We start from the raw sequence: 12,310 nt of genomic DNA on the forward strand, positions 1-12,310 counted from the left end.
CTTTAGTCTTTTTTTTTTTTTTTTTTTTTTTTTAACTTTCACGGCTCATGAATGAAGTCAGCTGGAAGTCTTAATACCATGACAGATTTCTTAAATGTTTGTCAAGATTTCTAACCTCATGAATCCACTTCGTCTTTTCTCATCAATGGATAAATGTGGCAGCCAGAGGAGAGACGGACGAAAAAGAGTCTGTACGGACTGCACATAAGCGTTAGTTCTGACGGCTCCAGTGCCCCACGGTACTTTCTGACCCAGCCTGTGCTCTGGCCCCATATCTTGCTGCTATTTCATGCTCTGGTCTCCAACTGCCTGCAGAGGCTCGTCTGGAGCAGAAATCAGACTTGGGGGTGGCAGAAAGTGGCTGGGTCTGAACATGTAATTATACTGGCTTCTGCCATGAGCCAAGGGTTGGGGTGGGGAGTGGAGAGGTGATGCCCTTCACCTCCCCTAGAGTCAGGGATGGCCAAACTGGGTACCATAAAATGACAGTGACAGCAGCCCTGTCTTTCCAACTAAAGGATTTTCTTTGTTAGTGTTTAGTTTTTATTTCATTATAGAGAGGAGTTAACGGTCCTGGGATACAGCTATAAGAAGCATTTAAAAACCCTAGAAGCCTCTCAAGTATCTCTTACTCAAGTATCTTTATATCTCAAGTACCTCTTACTCCTTGAAAAGCTTCTGTCTGACCCTGTAGGACCCCTCCACCTGCACCCACCTTGCCCCTCTTGCCTTCCTAAGGGTCCTAACACAGTAACACCGGCCGGTATCATCTACCACCCACTGCCCACTCCGCATCGCCTGCACCCTGGTACCTGCACCATATCAAGTTTCTGAAATTGCTCTTGCCCTTCACAGATCTGCCCCCTCACTGACCTCCCCACAGTGCCTGACAGTGCCCTTTGCCATGAAGCCTTGTTCTCCCTCAGACACCTCCTGAGCTTCCTTGTTGAAACCCCTTTCTCTGCCCATCCCAGATTCTGGATTCCAATTTCATCCTCTGACCTACCCAGATCCAACCCATTGACAACTGCTATCAACATCCACTGGCGTAAATTACCCTCTTTGTCGATAATTCTCAACTCTGCATCTCCAACCCTGGTCTCTTTCCTAAAACCAGGCTCACACATCTACCCTCCTTCTAGGGACTTGTAGACACCTCAAATTCACCTGATCTGCATGCAACTCATCATCTGCTTTATCCCTACTAGTGCCGCCAAGTACGTCAACACACTGGACTTGCTTTGGCGGAAACTCTGTGACTCAGGGACATGGAGCTGCCTTACCTCTGTAAACCCATCTTTAAGAGGCGTAATAGGTGTACCGGTCATCTGTCCTGGAAGAGAAATCTTCTTCCCTTCTTCAAATGGGCGAGTAGGTATTCGATGCAAATAACCATATCCAATGCCGCATCCTAAGCTGTAAGAACATTTTTTCACGTATGTCATCGTTATCAATCACAGCTTTCATTTCTTTTAGATACTGAGACACAGAAACAAATAAACGCACTGCCACTTTAAACAACATCTCCTATCTGAGGTCTCCCCAACCACGCTTTGTAAAACCGCCCCCTCCATTCGCACTACCTTCACTCCTTCATTTGTCTTCAAGCACTTATCTCCATAAACACACTGTGCATTGACTTGTTTATAAATGTCAAGGTCTATAAGGACAAAGACTTCGTTTACTGCCTTAACAGTTCCTGCCACAGACACTGAATAATTATTTGCTGAATGAAAGACATGCAGTCGTCCCACGGAGGAGCTTTAAGCACTTCCCTGTGATGATATCATTTACAGATCCCATAGCTCTGATTCTGAACCTGACACGAATTAGTCAAGTATGTTTAGTCCAGAGTCCTTCTAATCCATCCTCTACTGCTACCGGGCACCTCTCTAATTGTGATCACACTGCTTCTCTCTATGATCGGCTGGGCTCCCAACATGCCTTCCTCCTTTCTCTGCCCTGTCACTGTGTGTGGTGCAGGTGGGACTGTCAATCAGGGTCTCTGCCCTGCTCGAACCAAGGGAGTGGCCCCATGGCCAAAGCCAGGCCAATCAGTCTCAAGCCTGGGCCTGAGAAACTTGAGAGTGACAGAAAAAAACAAAAATGACTTCACCCCTTCAGTAGAATGTGTTTGAAATTGCTAATTAGTTCTTCCTCTCTAAATCCTTAGAGGTGTCGAGGAGTCCGGCCCTTCCCACGTCTGGCTCTTTAGCTGCCTCTCTGATTATACGTAGGGGCTAATCCAAATCAGTAAGTTCAAGTCTGCTTATGATAGTGACAGCTGGTTTCTACTCTCTGGAACCAAAGAACCCCACTGATACAACGTCATATTCTCTCGCTCAAAGAATATTTGAATTCCTAGGCCAGCCTTGGTGGTGCAGGTGGAGGCATACTGATCTGCAATGCTGGAAGCCACGGAGCCAACCATGGGTTTGGATCTTCAGTACACTGAAACATGCGAGGCACACGTGCTCAAGATCCTGACTAGGTGGAGCACTGGGGTAAGGGGACTGCGTCATGATGAGACCATGGTGAGGGTGCCGTGTGTCCATCTCTCTCTCTCTTTTGTATATGGACTTGCTCTCTCACTCTCTCCCATGAAAGAAATAAACTTTAAAAAAAAAAAAAAAATGCCTATCCCATAGCCTAATGGTTAAGGGAGCTCAATCTGACCTGGCCCTGGTTGCTAGAAAATCATGCTGGGTGCATATATGTGTGCGTCCAAAATCCTGACAGGATGGAGAAATGGAGAAGGGATTGTGGTGTGAACACATCCCATTGGGTATGGTTTCTCCTTTCTCTCTCTCTCTGGCAAGCACACATGCCCTATAGCAATTAACTAGAAAAAAGTATATTCAAATTCCAAACCAAGTTTCTTAGGTCCTACACAATCAGGTTCCAACCCATCTCTCTACCGTGATCTTTTCTTATTTCCTAGCAGGCCCGTGCCAAAGCATCTATTATCTTCACGGGCACCATCATCACCAAAAGTGGGTGAGTTGGCAGTGGCCAAACCAGCTCTTCCTTACCCTAATCTGATTTGCCCCATATGTTTCCTCTCACAAAACCATTTGTTTCTTCTTCCCTTGCCATCGGAACTACAATTCTCAGGCCAGTCGATGGCATAGTGGTTAAAGCAGCTGTATCCCACATGGCCAACTGCAGGGTTTGAGTTCTGAATCTGGCAGCTTGAAAAACACACAAGGTACTTGTGCTGTGTGCCCCAAATCCCGAGAGGAGAACGGAAGAGGAGGGACTGTGGCATGGCTGTCCCCCGTGGGGGTGGGAAGGAGTGGGGGGGGTGATTTCCCACTTTTCCTCTCTCTTTTCTTTCTCTCTGGCAAGCACACATGTGTTACAGCAAATTTAAAACAACAACAACAAACAAACTGCAATCCTCACTGGATAGCATTTCAGATAGATTTAGAGGAAGAAAGTAAGATGAAATAATTTATACTAATCAAGGAGAGCCTTTTCAGAGATACCCACATATTAAAACAAGATATTATTAATCAAAATAATTATACTGTGGGAGAGAAGGCATTTGAGGCAATAGCTTAAAGCCAGTTTAAGAATAACATCAAGAGACATGTGATGTGATGAATGAAATGTGGTCAGCTTCTGTGGAGGGAATGAAAAGCACAGGCACAGATATGCCAAATGCATTGTCCGAGGTAGACTCAGGAAAAAATGTTTCCCAAAGAAAAGAAAAAATTGCCATGAGTCTAGAAAAGAAGGGCTTCAAGAACTAGAGTGTGGGGACCAGCAGTTAGTGTAATGGCTATGTCGCTGGACTCCCATGTAGTTGACCGCGGGTTGCATCCTGGACCTGGTGGCTTAAAACTCACGCCGGGCGCGTGTGTGTGTGTGCCCAAGATCCCGAGAGGAGAATGGAGGAGCAGGGATTGCTGCCTGACCATCCCCCCTGGGGGGTGATTTCTCGCTTTCTCTCTCTCTGTCTCTCTCTGTCTGTCCGGCGAGCACACGCGCCCTACAGCAAAAACCTCTCCAAAAAAAGAGGGGGAAAAAAAAAATGGAACTAGAATGTGGACCAGAAGATGGTGTGGAGAGTAAGGTGCAGGATCCCACATGGCTTGGCCAACTGCATGGTTTAGGTGCTGGACCCAGAGACCTGAAAATCATGCCAGGTGCATGTGTATGCGTGCCCAAAATCCTGAGAGGAGAAGGGATTGCGGCATGGCCAGCCCTCCTGGGGAGTGATTTCTCACTTTCTCTGTGATGAGCACATGTGCCCCCAAAAAAGTAACCTTAAAAAAATTCAAAAACCAAAAAAACCCCTGAAATGTAGCAATATTTAATCAATGTAAGCTAAAAATGAAATAATAGCATAAGTGATGGTCTTTGCTGGTGGATTTTACCATCCACAGAATCTCTTCCTTGCACTTTAATTCCATGCTCACTAGCACTCCCATGCTAATATCACCTGAGTATTCTAACTGGAAAGGAGGTATCTGTCTATGGCAAATCAAAAAATTACCACCCCAATGAATCTGGCAGCATCTCTGCTAAGTTCAGTTTGTATGAGATAGACTCTCCAAAATGAATCAAATTTAAATGCCTTGAAAAGACCTTATTTCTGGATTACTACAAACATGGACAATGGGCAATTGTAACTTGATCAGGTATTGATCCAGAGAGGCCAGATTCTTCTTATAAAAAAATTATTTTACTTTATTATTATTATTATTTTTTTGCTAGAGAGCACTTGTGCTTGACAGAGAAAGAGAAAGAGTGGGAAAGTAAGAAAGCACTCCCACGGGGAATGGTCACACCACAAGCCCTCTCCTCAATCTCTTCCTTCTTTCAGGATTTTGGGTACACAAGCACAACACACCAGTGTATTTCTCAAACCACTTGGTCTGGGACTCAAACCATACAGTAGGCCATGTGGGATCCAGTCACCTTAACCGCCAAGCCACAAAGTGGCCCCAAATTATTAACTGATACTTCTATCTGAGTTTTTGTAAATTTAACAAGTTAGAGGGCTTTTAATTATTTATCAATTTAATTTATTATTATTATTTTTTAATTTGCTATGGGGCACATGTGCCCCATAGAGAGAGACAGAGAGACAGAGAGGGAGAGAGGGAAAGTGAGAAAGTGAGCCACCATGTCCAGAACTCAAACCACGGTCGGCCATGTGGGAGGCCAGCACCTCAACCACCAGGCCACTTGCTGGCCCCAAGAAGTTAAGAGTTCTGGTGGGGAAATACATTCACCTGAAGAATCAGATAGTGTGGGAAAAGATACTATGAGCAAAGGCTTTCCTGCCAAAGTGACTGTCATCCTGTCTTCAGAAACAGCTGGAACTTCCAAACTCAGGTTTTGTACAGTTATGGCTTACACTGGATAACTGGTCAAATTAAAGAAAAAAAATACTACCGCTGTTGGACCAGTAAAGAAAAGGACTACAAAATACAGTCCATGTCCCCTAGGTATGTGCTTTAAAAAACTGAATTACTGGCTTCGATATTCTAGGTCAGCTCTTTTTCTTTCCTCAAAAGGAGTCTTGTAACAAACCAATAATTTACTTCAAAATAAAACTGACTGATGTTCACAGCACATCTGTCTGGTAAGTCATAAGTGAGCCTAGAAAATGACCTTACCTTCCTTCTCCACCCCACGCAGAATTTGGGGTAATAATCACTTCTCGACAGTTATCAGTGTCGGTGTTATACACGTAAAGCTTCAGTGGTTTTGCTTCATGTGTTTCAATAAGGCTGAACAGATCTTCAGACTGCAAAAGCACCATAGGAGAAAAATGTTTTTATGATACTGTATCTTAGAACAGTGGGTCTCAAATCTGGTTACTATCAGAATTACCTAGGGAATTTATCTTAAAAATACAGATTCTGGGCTTTACCCCAGACATAGAAATCATTTCTTAAAACTGATACTCTGGGGACAGCAGGTAATATGGTGGTTAAGGTTCTGGACTCTCACATAGCTGACCATGGTTTGAGTACCAGTCCTGGTGGTTTGCTTTCTCACTCCTCTAACTCTCTGTCTCTCTCTGGTGACTGCACATGCTCTGTGGCAAATAAAATAATAATAATAATAATGATAATAAAATAAATAGTTCTTTTTAAAAATAACCGGACTAATACTCCAAAGGTTTAATTCAATATATAATTCAACATATTGATTCAAGCAAAGCCTATTATGTGCAAAGCCCTTGTGCCCAGTTCCAAAGTACCTAGTCAGTATTTTTAGTAAGTTCCACATAATCTGCTTTATAAAAATCTAAAAAAAAAAAATTTAGTTTTGATACAGGGTGCATGCCCTCACTGAAGAAAAGACAGAGAGAAAAAGAGAAATTACCCCTTGGGTGGATGGCCAGGCCACAATCTCTTCTCTATTCTCTTGGGATTTTGGGCACACAGTTCGCCATGTGGGATCCAACACATGAACCTCTTTGCTACCTGCTAGACTCCCTACATCATCTGCTCTTACTCTTTGTTAAAAAATGATCATCTGCAGTCAGATGCTCTACCCCTGAGCTATACCTCTCAAAAAAAAAAAAAAAAAAAAGATCATCTGGAAATCTTATTTTCCTCTCCTTTTGATCTTGCATGGTATACTTCCATTAGCTAACAGATGAGGAAAAGGACCTATCTAATAGAGCTGAGCTAATTTTGTCATTTAAAAAGCAAAAAGGGGCTCCACTGGCCCAGCCCAGCCGGCTGCCTGTGACCTGCCTAGGTGCAGGGAATGGAAAGCCAGAAGAGGCGAGATGAGTTCAGTCCACCATAGGGCTGTTTGGAAAAACCCAGGAGGAGCCGCCCAAAGAATGGTCACTGAAGGTAAAGGAAATGAGAGTTGTTGACAGGCAAGTAAGAGATATCCAAAGGGAAGAAGAAAAAGTGAAATGATCTGTTAAAGATGCTGCCAAGAAGGGTCAGAAGAATGAATGCCTGTGTGGTTCTGGCCAGAGATGACCAGGTCAAGGAAGGCTGTGGGCAAGCTCTATGCACCCAAAGTGCTCGTGAACTCGGTGCTCATGGGGATGAAGAACCAGCTCGCTGTCCTGCAAGTGGCTGGCTCCCTGCAGAAGAGCACGGAAGTGATGAAGGCCATCTTGTGAAGATCCCAGAAATTCAGGCCACCATGCGGGAGCTGACCAAGGAGGTGATGAAGGCTGGGGTCACAGAAGATATGTTAGAGGACACTTTTGAAAGCATAGACGATCAGGAAGAAATGGAGGAAGAAACAGAAATGGAAACTGACAAGATTCTGTTCGAAATTACAGCAGGGGCCTCAGGCAAAGTACGGAGTAAAGTTACCAATGCCGTGCAGAAGTCTGTGCCTCCAGGGGCCATGGCTGCCTCGGAGGATGAGGAAGAGGAAGACGCCGTGGAAGCCACGCAGTCCTGGCTGGCCACACTCCGCAGCTAGGGACCGCCCAGCTGGGCTTCGGGCTCTCCTCATGGCCCGCCTGCTGGAGGTCCCCACACTCCTCTGAAAAGCTGCCACCTTAGCATCTCTTGCACTGCTCCTCTGACATGAGGGACTGCATTTTGGAGAAGGGTCTCTGCTAATCTCTCTTCACTCTGATGGTGTCTTGGGATCTCAAAAGGACTGTTCTTACAAAGGTGGTATAATTCAAAGCATCATTTTCAGGCATATAAATAGAAGTATCTTACGGGAGGAGAGCAAAGAAATCTATTTTCTCATAAAGCATTTCTGAGAATGGAGTTGACTGCCTGAATGCCTGAATGTTGAAGATTCTCCCTTTTTTTTGGTCTGTAAAATACTATATAAATGGATTTTAATAAATTTCTGCTTTAACCAAAAATAAGCAAAAAGGGGGAAAAAGGTAAATCAGTGATCAAAGTGAGGATGTGATTTAGCCCTGTGGTATCACACACGAAATCAGTACAACTGCTACATAGCATGTAATTTTCCTCACAGCTACACCTAGTAAGACACCTCCCAGATATCCCATTTAATATTTTATGTATAAACTACCTTGGTAAGCAAAGACTAAATCTCAACTCTAAATGAAAAATATGCAAATTTCCTTCTGAATGCAGAAATCACTGAAAAAATGTTACATAATTTTCATTATGAATAAATACATCAATTACCTCATTCATGACTGTATCTGCTCCAATAATATAATCACTGTGAGGTCTAAGACCTGCTAGTGCTGCAGGAGAATTGGATTCTACTTCCTAGGATGACAAAACAAAAATCCCCAAATTAATATATATAAAATAATCACCTAAGTTTTATACTCACATTCTTAATTACAGTGACTTTAAAACCCACTATCATTTCTGTTTTGTTAGAGGTGTCAGAAACTATATATATATTTAAAAATTTACACACTATTTAATAAATATTTTAAATATTTCTAAAATAGTTACCGGCTTTAACGTATTTTCTAATGGATAAGTAAGTCATTAGAAAAACAGTTCTTACATGTGTTTATTTGCTCCTCTCTTCCTTACTTTTTTTTTTTTTTTTAATCTTTGCCATAAGACAGAGACAGAGAGAGGGAAAGTGAGAAATCATCCCCTCCCCAGGAGGGATGACCACACCACAATCCTATCTCCTCCATTCTCCCCTTGGGATTTGGGCATGCTACATCCAGAACTTGAACCGCAGTCAGCCATGTGGGATCCAGACTTTAACAAAGGTGTTTGTTAAAACACCCTTCTGTACTACTTAAACTGCAAGTTAAGAGCCCATGGCTGGGAACCCGTGGTGGTTAAGGGTGCTGGACTCCCACATGGCCGACCACGGTTCAGGTCCCAAACCTGGCGGCTTCTTTCTCACTTTCCTTCTCTTTCTCACTCTCACTCTGTCCCTCTCTGGCCAAATTAAAATAAATAAATAAAGTTAAATAAAATAATTACTAAATAAATAAATAAAGCCTATGGCTGATACCTACCAACACGTGCCAGACATTTTCGTTTGCCCCATCAAAGCTGCAGAAGCGAATGCTCACTCCCAACAAACCCTGGCCGCCCCACATGTTACTTGGTGTGACTGAAGTCTCTCGCAGCTCCAGTGTTTTACTGCTATAGATCAGCATTTTTACAGGCTTTTCAACATTTGCCTTCAGTAGGTCCTTAAGAGTATCATTGTCTTTATTCTGTGAACACACAAAATATCATAATCTTTAATAAATAAAAATTTAATGTTAACTAATCTTAGTTTAAGCACCTTATCGCTCTACAAGAATATTAATAATCAACAAACATAAACATTTAACAGACAAAGGTATCAGTAACATTAAAATATTCTTCCATGCAAAAGAATTTCAAGAAATCAAGAACAGCTCTCATAAACAACAGCTTTAAACTGTTTCCTAATAGCTGTCTATGGATCATGAGATGAGCAACTCTACATTATTCAGAGTGACCTAGAGTTTCAGATTTAAAATAAAATATGCCATAAGAAGTCACATTACTGGGCCAGCAAGTGGCATGGTGGTTAAGGGCACTGGACTCCCACATGGCTGACCACGGTTCAAGTCCCACATCTGATGGCTTTCTTTCTCACTGTCCCTTTCTCTCTCTCGCTCTCTCTCACTCTGTTTCTCTCTGGTAAAATTAAAAAAAAAAAAAAAGAAGTACATGAATAAAATTCTTTTTTAAAAAAGAATTATTTAAATCTAACTTTATTTTATTTATTTATTTATTTGCTTTTAATTTGATGAGAGAGACAGAGTGAGAGAGAAAGTAAGAAAGCAAGCCACCAGGTCAGGGACTCGAACTGTGGTTGGCCACGTGGGAGTCCAGAGTCCTTAAGCAACATGCCATCTCCTGGCCCCTAATAATAATTCTTTAAAAGAATAAAAGAAAAATGAAGTTGTCACATTATTGTACTTGAGCTGGCCCCAAGTGCAATGGTGAAGTGCAGTGCGTTAGGAGCTGGATCCCACATGGCCAACCTAGCCATAGCTGCTTGAAAAACATACCAGGTGTGCATGTGTGCCACAAATCCCGATGGGATGGAGAATGGAGAAAAAGGGATTGCAGAGTGACCACACCTCAGTGCGGTGCTTTCTCTCTCTCTCTCTCTCTCTCTCTCTCTCTCTCTCTGATGAATGCATGTACCTTCTGGCAATTAAAAATAAAACAAAGGAAGTCACATTACTAACAAAGTTGCAATGGCTTTGGTTTTCAAATCTAAAACATCTGCTGGGGTTAAAGTTTAATTTTGGACCCTACTTGTATATTTTCTGTATTTTTTATTATTTGTTATGAGCTAGAAGGAAAAGAAAATGGAACCAGTCTATAAATATTCATTACATAAAGGACTAAAGACCAGTATGTTGGTGTTGCTGATAAATATTAGTTTGTTTTTTTTTAAATCTGCTAAAGGACATATGTGCATACCAGAGAAAAACAGAGAGAGAAGGAAAGGGAGAGAGCCTCCCCCAAGGGGGATGGTCACATCACTGCCTCTTCTGTGCTACTTCTCCTTTTGGGATTTTGGGCACGTGACCGGTGTGTGTTTTCTTTTTAAGCTGCAGCGTCCAGGACTCCAGACAATGCCATGTGGTATCCAGCAACATTATCCACCATGCACTGGCTGGCCAAAGACTATGAGGTTTTTTGTTTGTGTTTTAATTTTACCAAAAGATGCATCGACTTGGCAGAAGGATAGAGGGAAAGTGAAAAAGAAAGCATCTCCCAAAGGGGATGGTCGTGCCACAATCCCTTCTCCTCCATTTCTCCCTTTCAGATTTTAGGCATGCACACGCTCATGCCTGGCACATTTTTCAAGCTGCGGGTATGGGATTCAAATTGTGCAGTCAGCCATGTGGGATCCAGTGTCCTAACCATCATGCCACTGGCTGGCCCCTTAAGACTATAATGAAAAAAAAAAATAAACCAACCAAGTAGCTATAGTCATAAGGATTTTCTTTTCTGAGATAATATAATTTCCTTCCTATAGGACTTCGGTAAAGTGAAAGCAATTTATAATTAAAACTATATATGGTTTTTAATTTTGCACTTTTGAAATATATATCTCTGTCCAGTTCCAGTAAAATTATTTATATGTTGTGAAATTTAGCTCTAAAACCATTAACAAACTATTTGAGGATGAAGTTTTACTAATCTATTTGTCAACAACCTACATACGTCAGACTTTTTTTTTTTTTTTTAGAAATTATTTAATTTTATTTATCATAATTATTTTATTTATGTATTTATTTATTATTATTTTTAAAATTTGACCAGAGAGACAGAGAGAGAGGAAAAATGAGAAAGCAAGCCTGCAGATCTGGGACTCGAACCATGTGGGAGTCCAGCACCTTAAACACTGTGCCACCTACTGACCCCTTATATACCATTTAAAAAGAAAAATATTTATTTCCAGAGAGAGACAGACACAGGTACCCTCAATAGGGTCTTCACTTGGCAATCCACTCCTAGCCTTGCAGGCATCTAGGAGACCTGGGATGTGAACCAGTAGCCTTCCCACATGGTCTCCAGTACTGTGCAGCAGCACCCCTCACAACTCCTGCCCACACCATGCTGCCTGCCCCTCAGATTTAGCTCTGTTTACTGACACATGATTCTTCTCTTTTCTGTCTTTTTTTTTTAGAAAGAGATTTTTGATAGGGTACGTGCACTCACCAGAAAGAGAGAAAGTGAAAAATCATCCCCCAAGGGGGATGGCCATGCCACAATCCCTTTTCCTCCACTCTCCTCTCAGGATCTTGGGTAGGCATCACATGCGCTCAGCATGAGTTTCAAGCCACAGGGTCCAGGACTCAAACCACGGTCTACCATGTGGGAGCCCAGCGCATAACCATCACACCATCTGCTGTTCCCAGCACATGATTATTTCTACAAATTAGCATCATACTCTATATGTCTATAACTAGTAAACATTTATCCTAGGTAACTTTAAAAATTCCATTTTCAAAAGACTACAAAATATTATAGATAATACCACAAAAACTGAACTTACTAATCTCGAACCATTAATAGAAACGATAAAATCAAAGAAAGGCTCCAGTCCAGCTCTATGTCCCGGGGAATTTTCTTGTACCTGTAAAAACAAAAAAAGCCCAAAATGAAAAAGTGCAATTAAAAACTGTATACTAAATTTCATTAGCTATCTCTTTTTTTTTTTTTCTATCTCTTTTCAGTAAAAGAACAAATTAATTTCACTGATAATGAAGTATAGGTACACAGTAGTTCTCTCATTTCTCTTCATCTCTCCCAAATAATGCCCCTCGGCTCCTAAACACCACTTGTTCTTTTGATTCATTTCCTATGTAAGGTTTTCCCTCTTGGTTCAATTTCCACATTGCTCCTTC

The 12,310-nt window shown here is 42.0% G+C and overlaps 1 protein-coding gene and 1 pseudogene across 1 annotated transcript in view; one reads left to right on the forward strand and one right to left on the reverse strand.

Annotated features, from left to right (window-relative positions):
- The window catches only part of GORASP2 (golgi reassembly stacking protein 2), a 23,004-nt gene extending 10,965 nt beyond the window's left edge, over nt 1–12,039 (reverse strand). Inside the window, exons 1-5 of the mRNA XM_006141488.3 lie at nt 11,959–12,039; nt 8,921–9,124; nt 8,112–8,198; nt 5,631–5,761; nt 1,284–1,416 (exon numbers count right to left, since the gene is read on the reverse strand). Of these exons, the coding sequence (XP_006141550.1) occupies nt 1,284–1,416; nt 5,631–5,761; nt 8,112–8,198; nt 8,921–9,064 (495 nt within the window). The 5' untranslated portion in view covers nt 9,065–9,124; nt 11,959–12,039. The remainder of the gene's footprint in view (nt 1–1,283; nt 1,417–5,630; nt 5,762–8,111; nt 8,199–8,920; nt 9,125–11,958) is intronic.
- Nucleotides 6,557–8,096, forward strand: LOC102478057 (charged multivesicular body protein 3 pseudogene; annotated as a pseudogene).
- Nucleotides 12,040–12,310: the final 271 nt, after the last annotated feature.

Source organism: Tupaia chinensis, unplaced genomic scaffold (assembly GCF_000334495.1).
Source record: "Tupaia chinensis unplaced genomic scaffold, TupChi_1.0 Scaffold000056_1, whole genome shotgun sequence".
Lineage (NCBI taxonomy): Eukaryota > Metazoa > Chordata > Mammalia > Scandentia > Tupaiidae > Tupaia > Tupaia belangeri.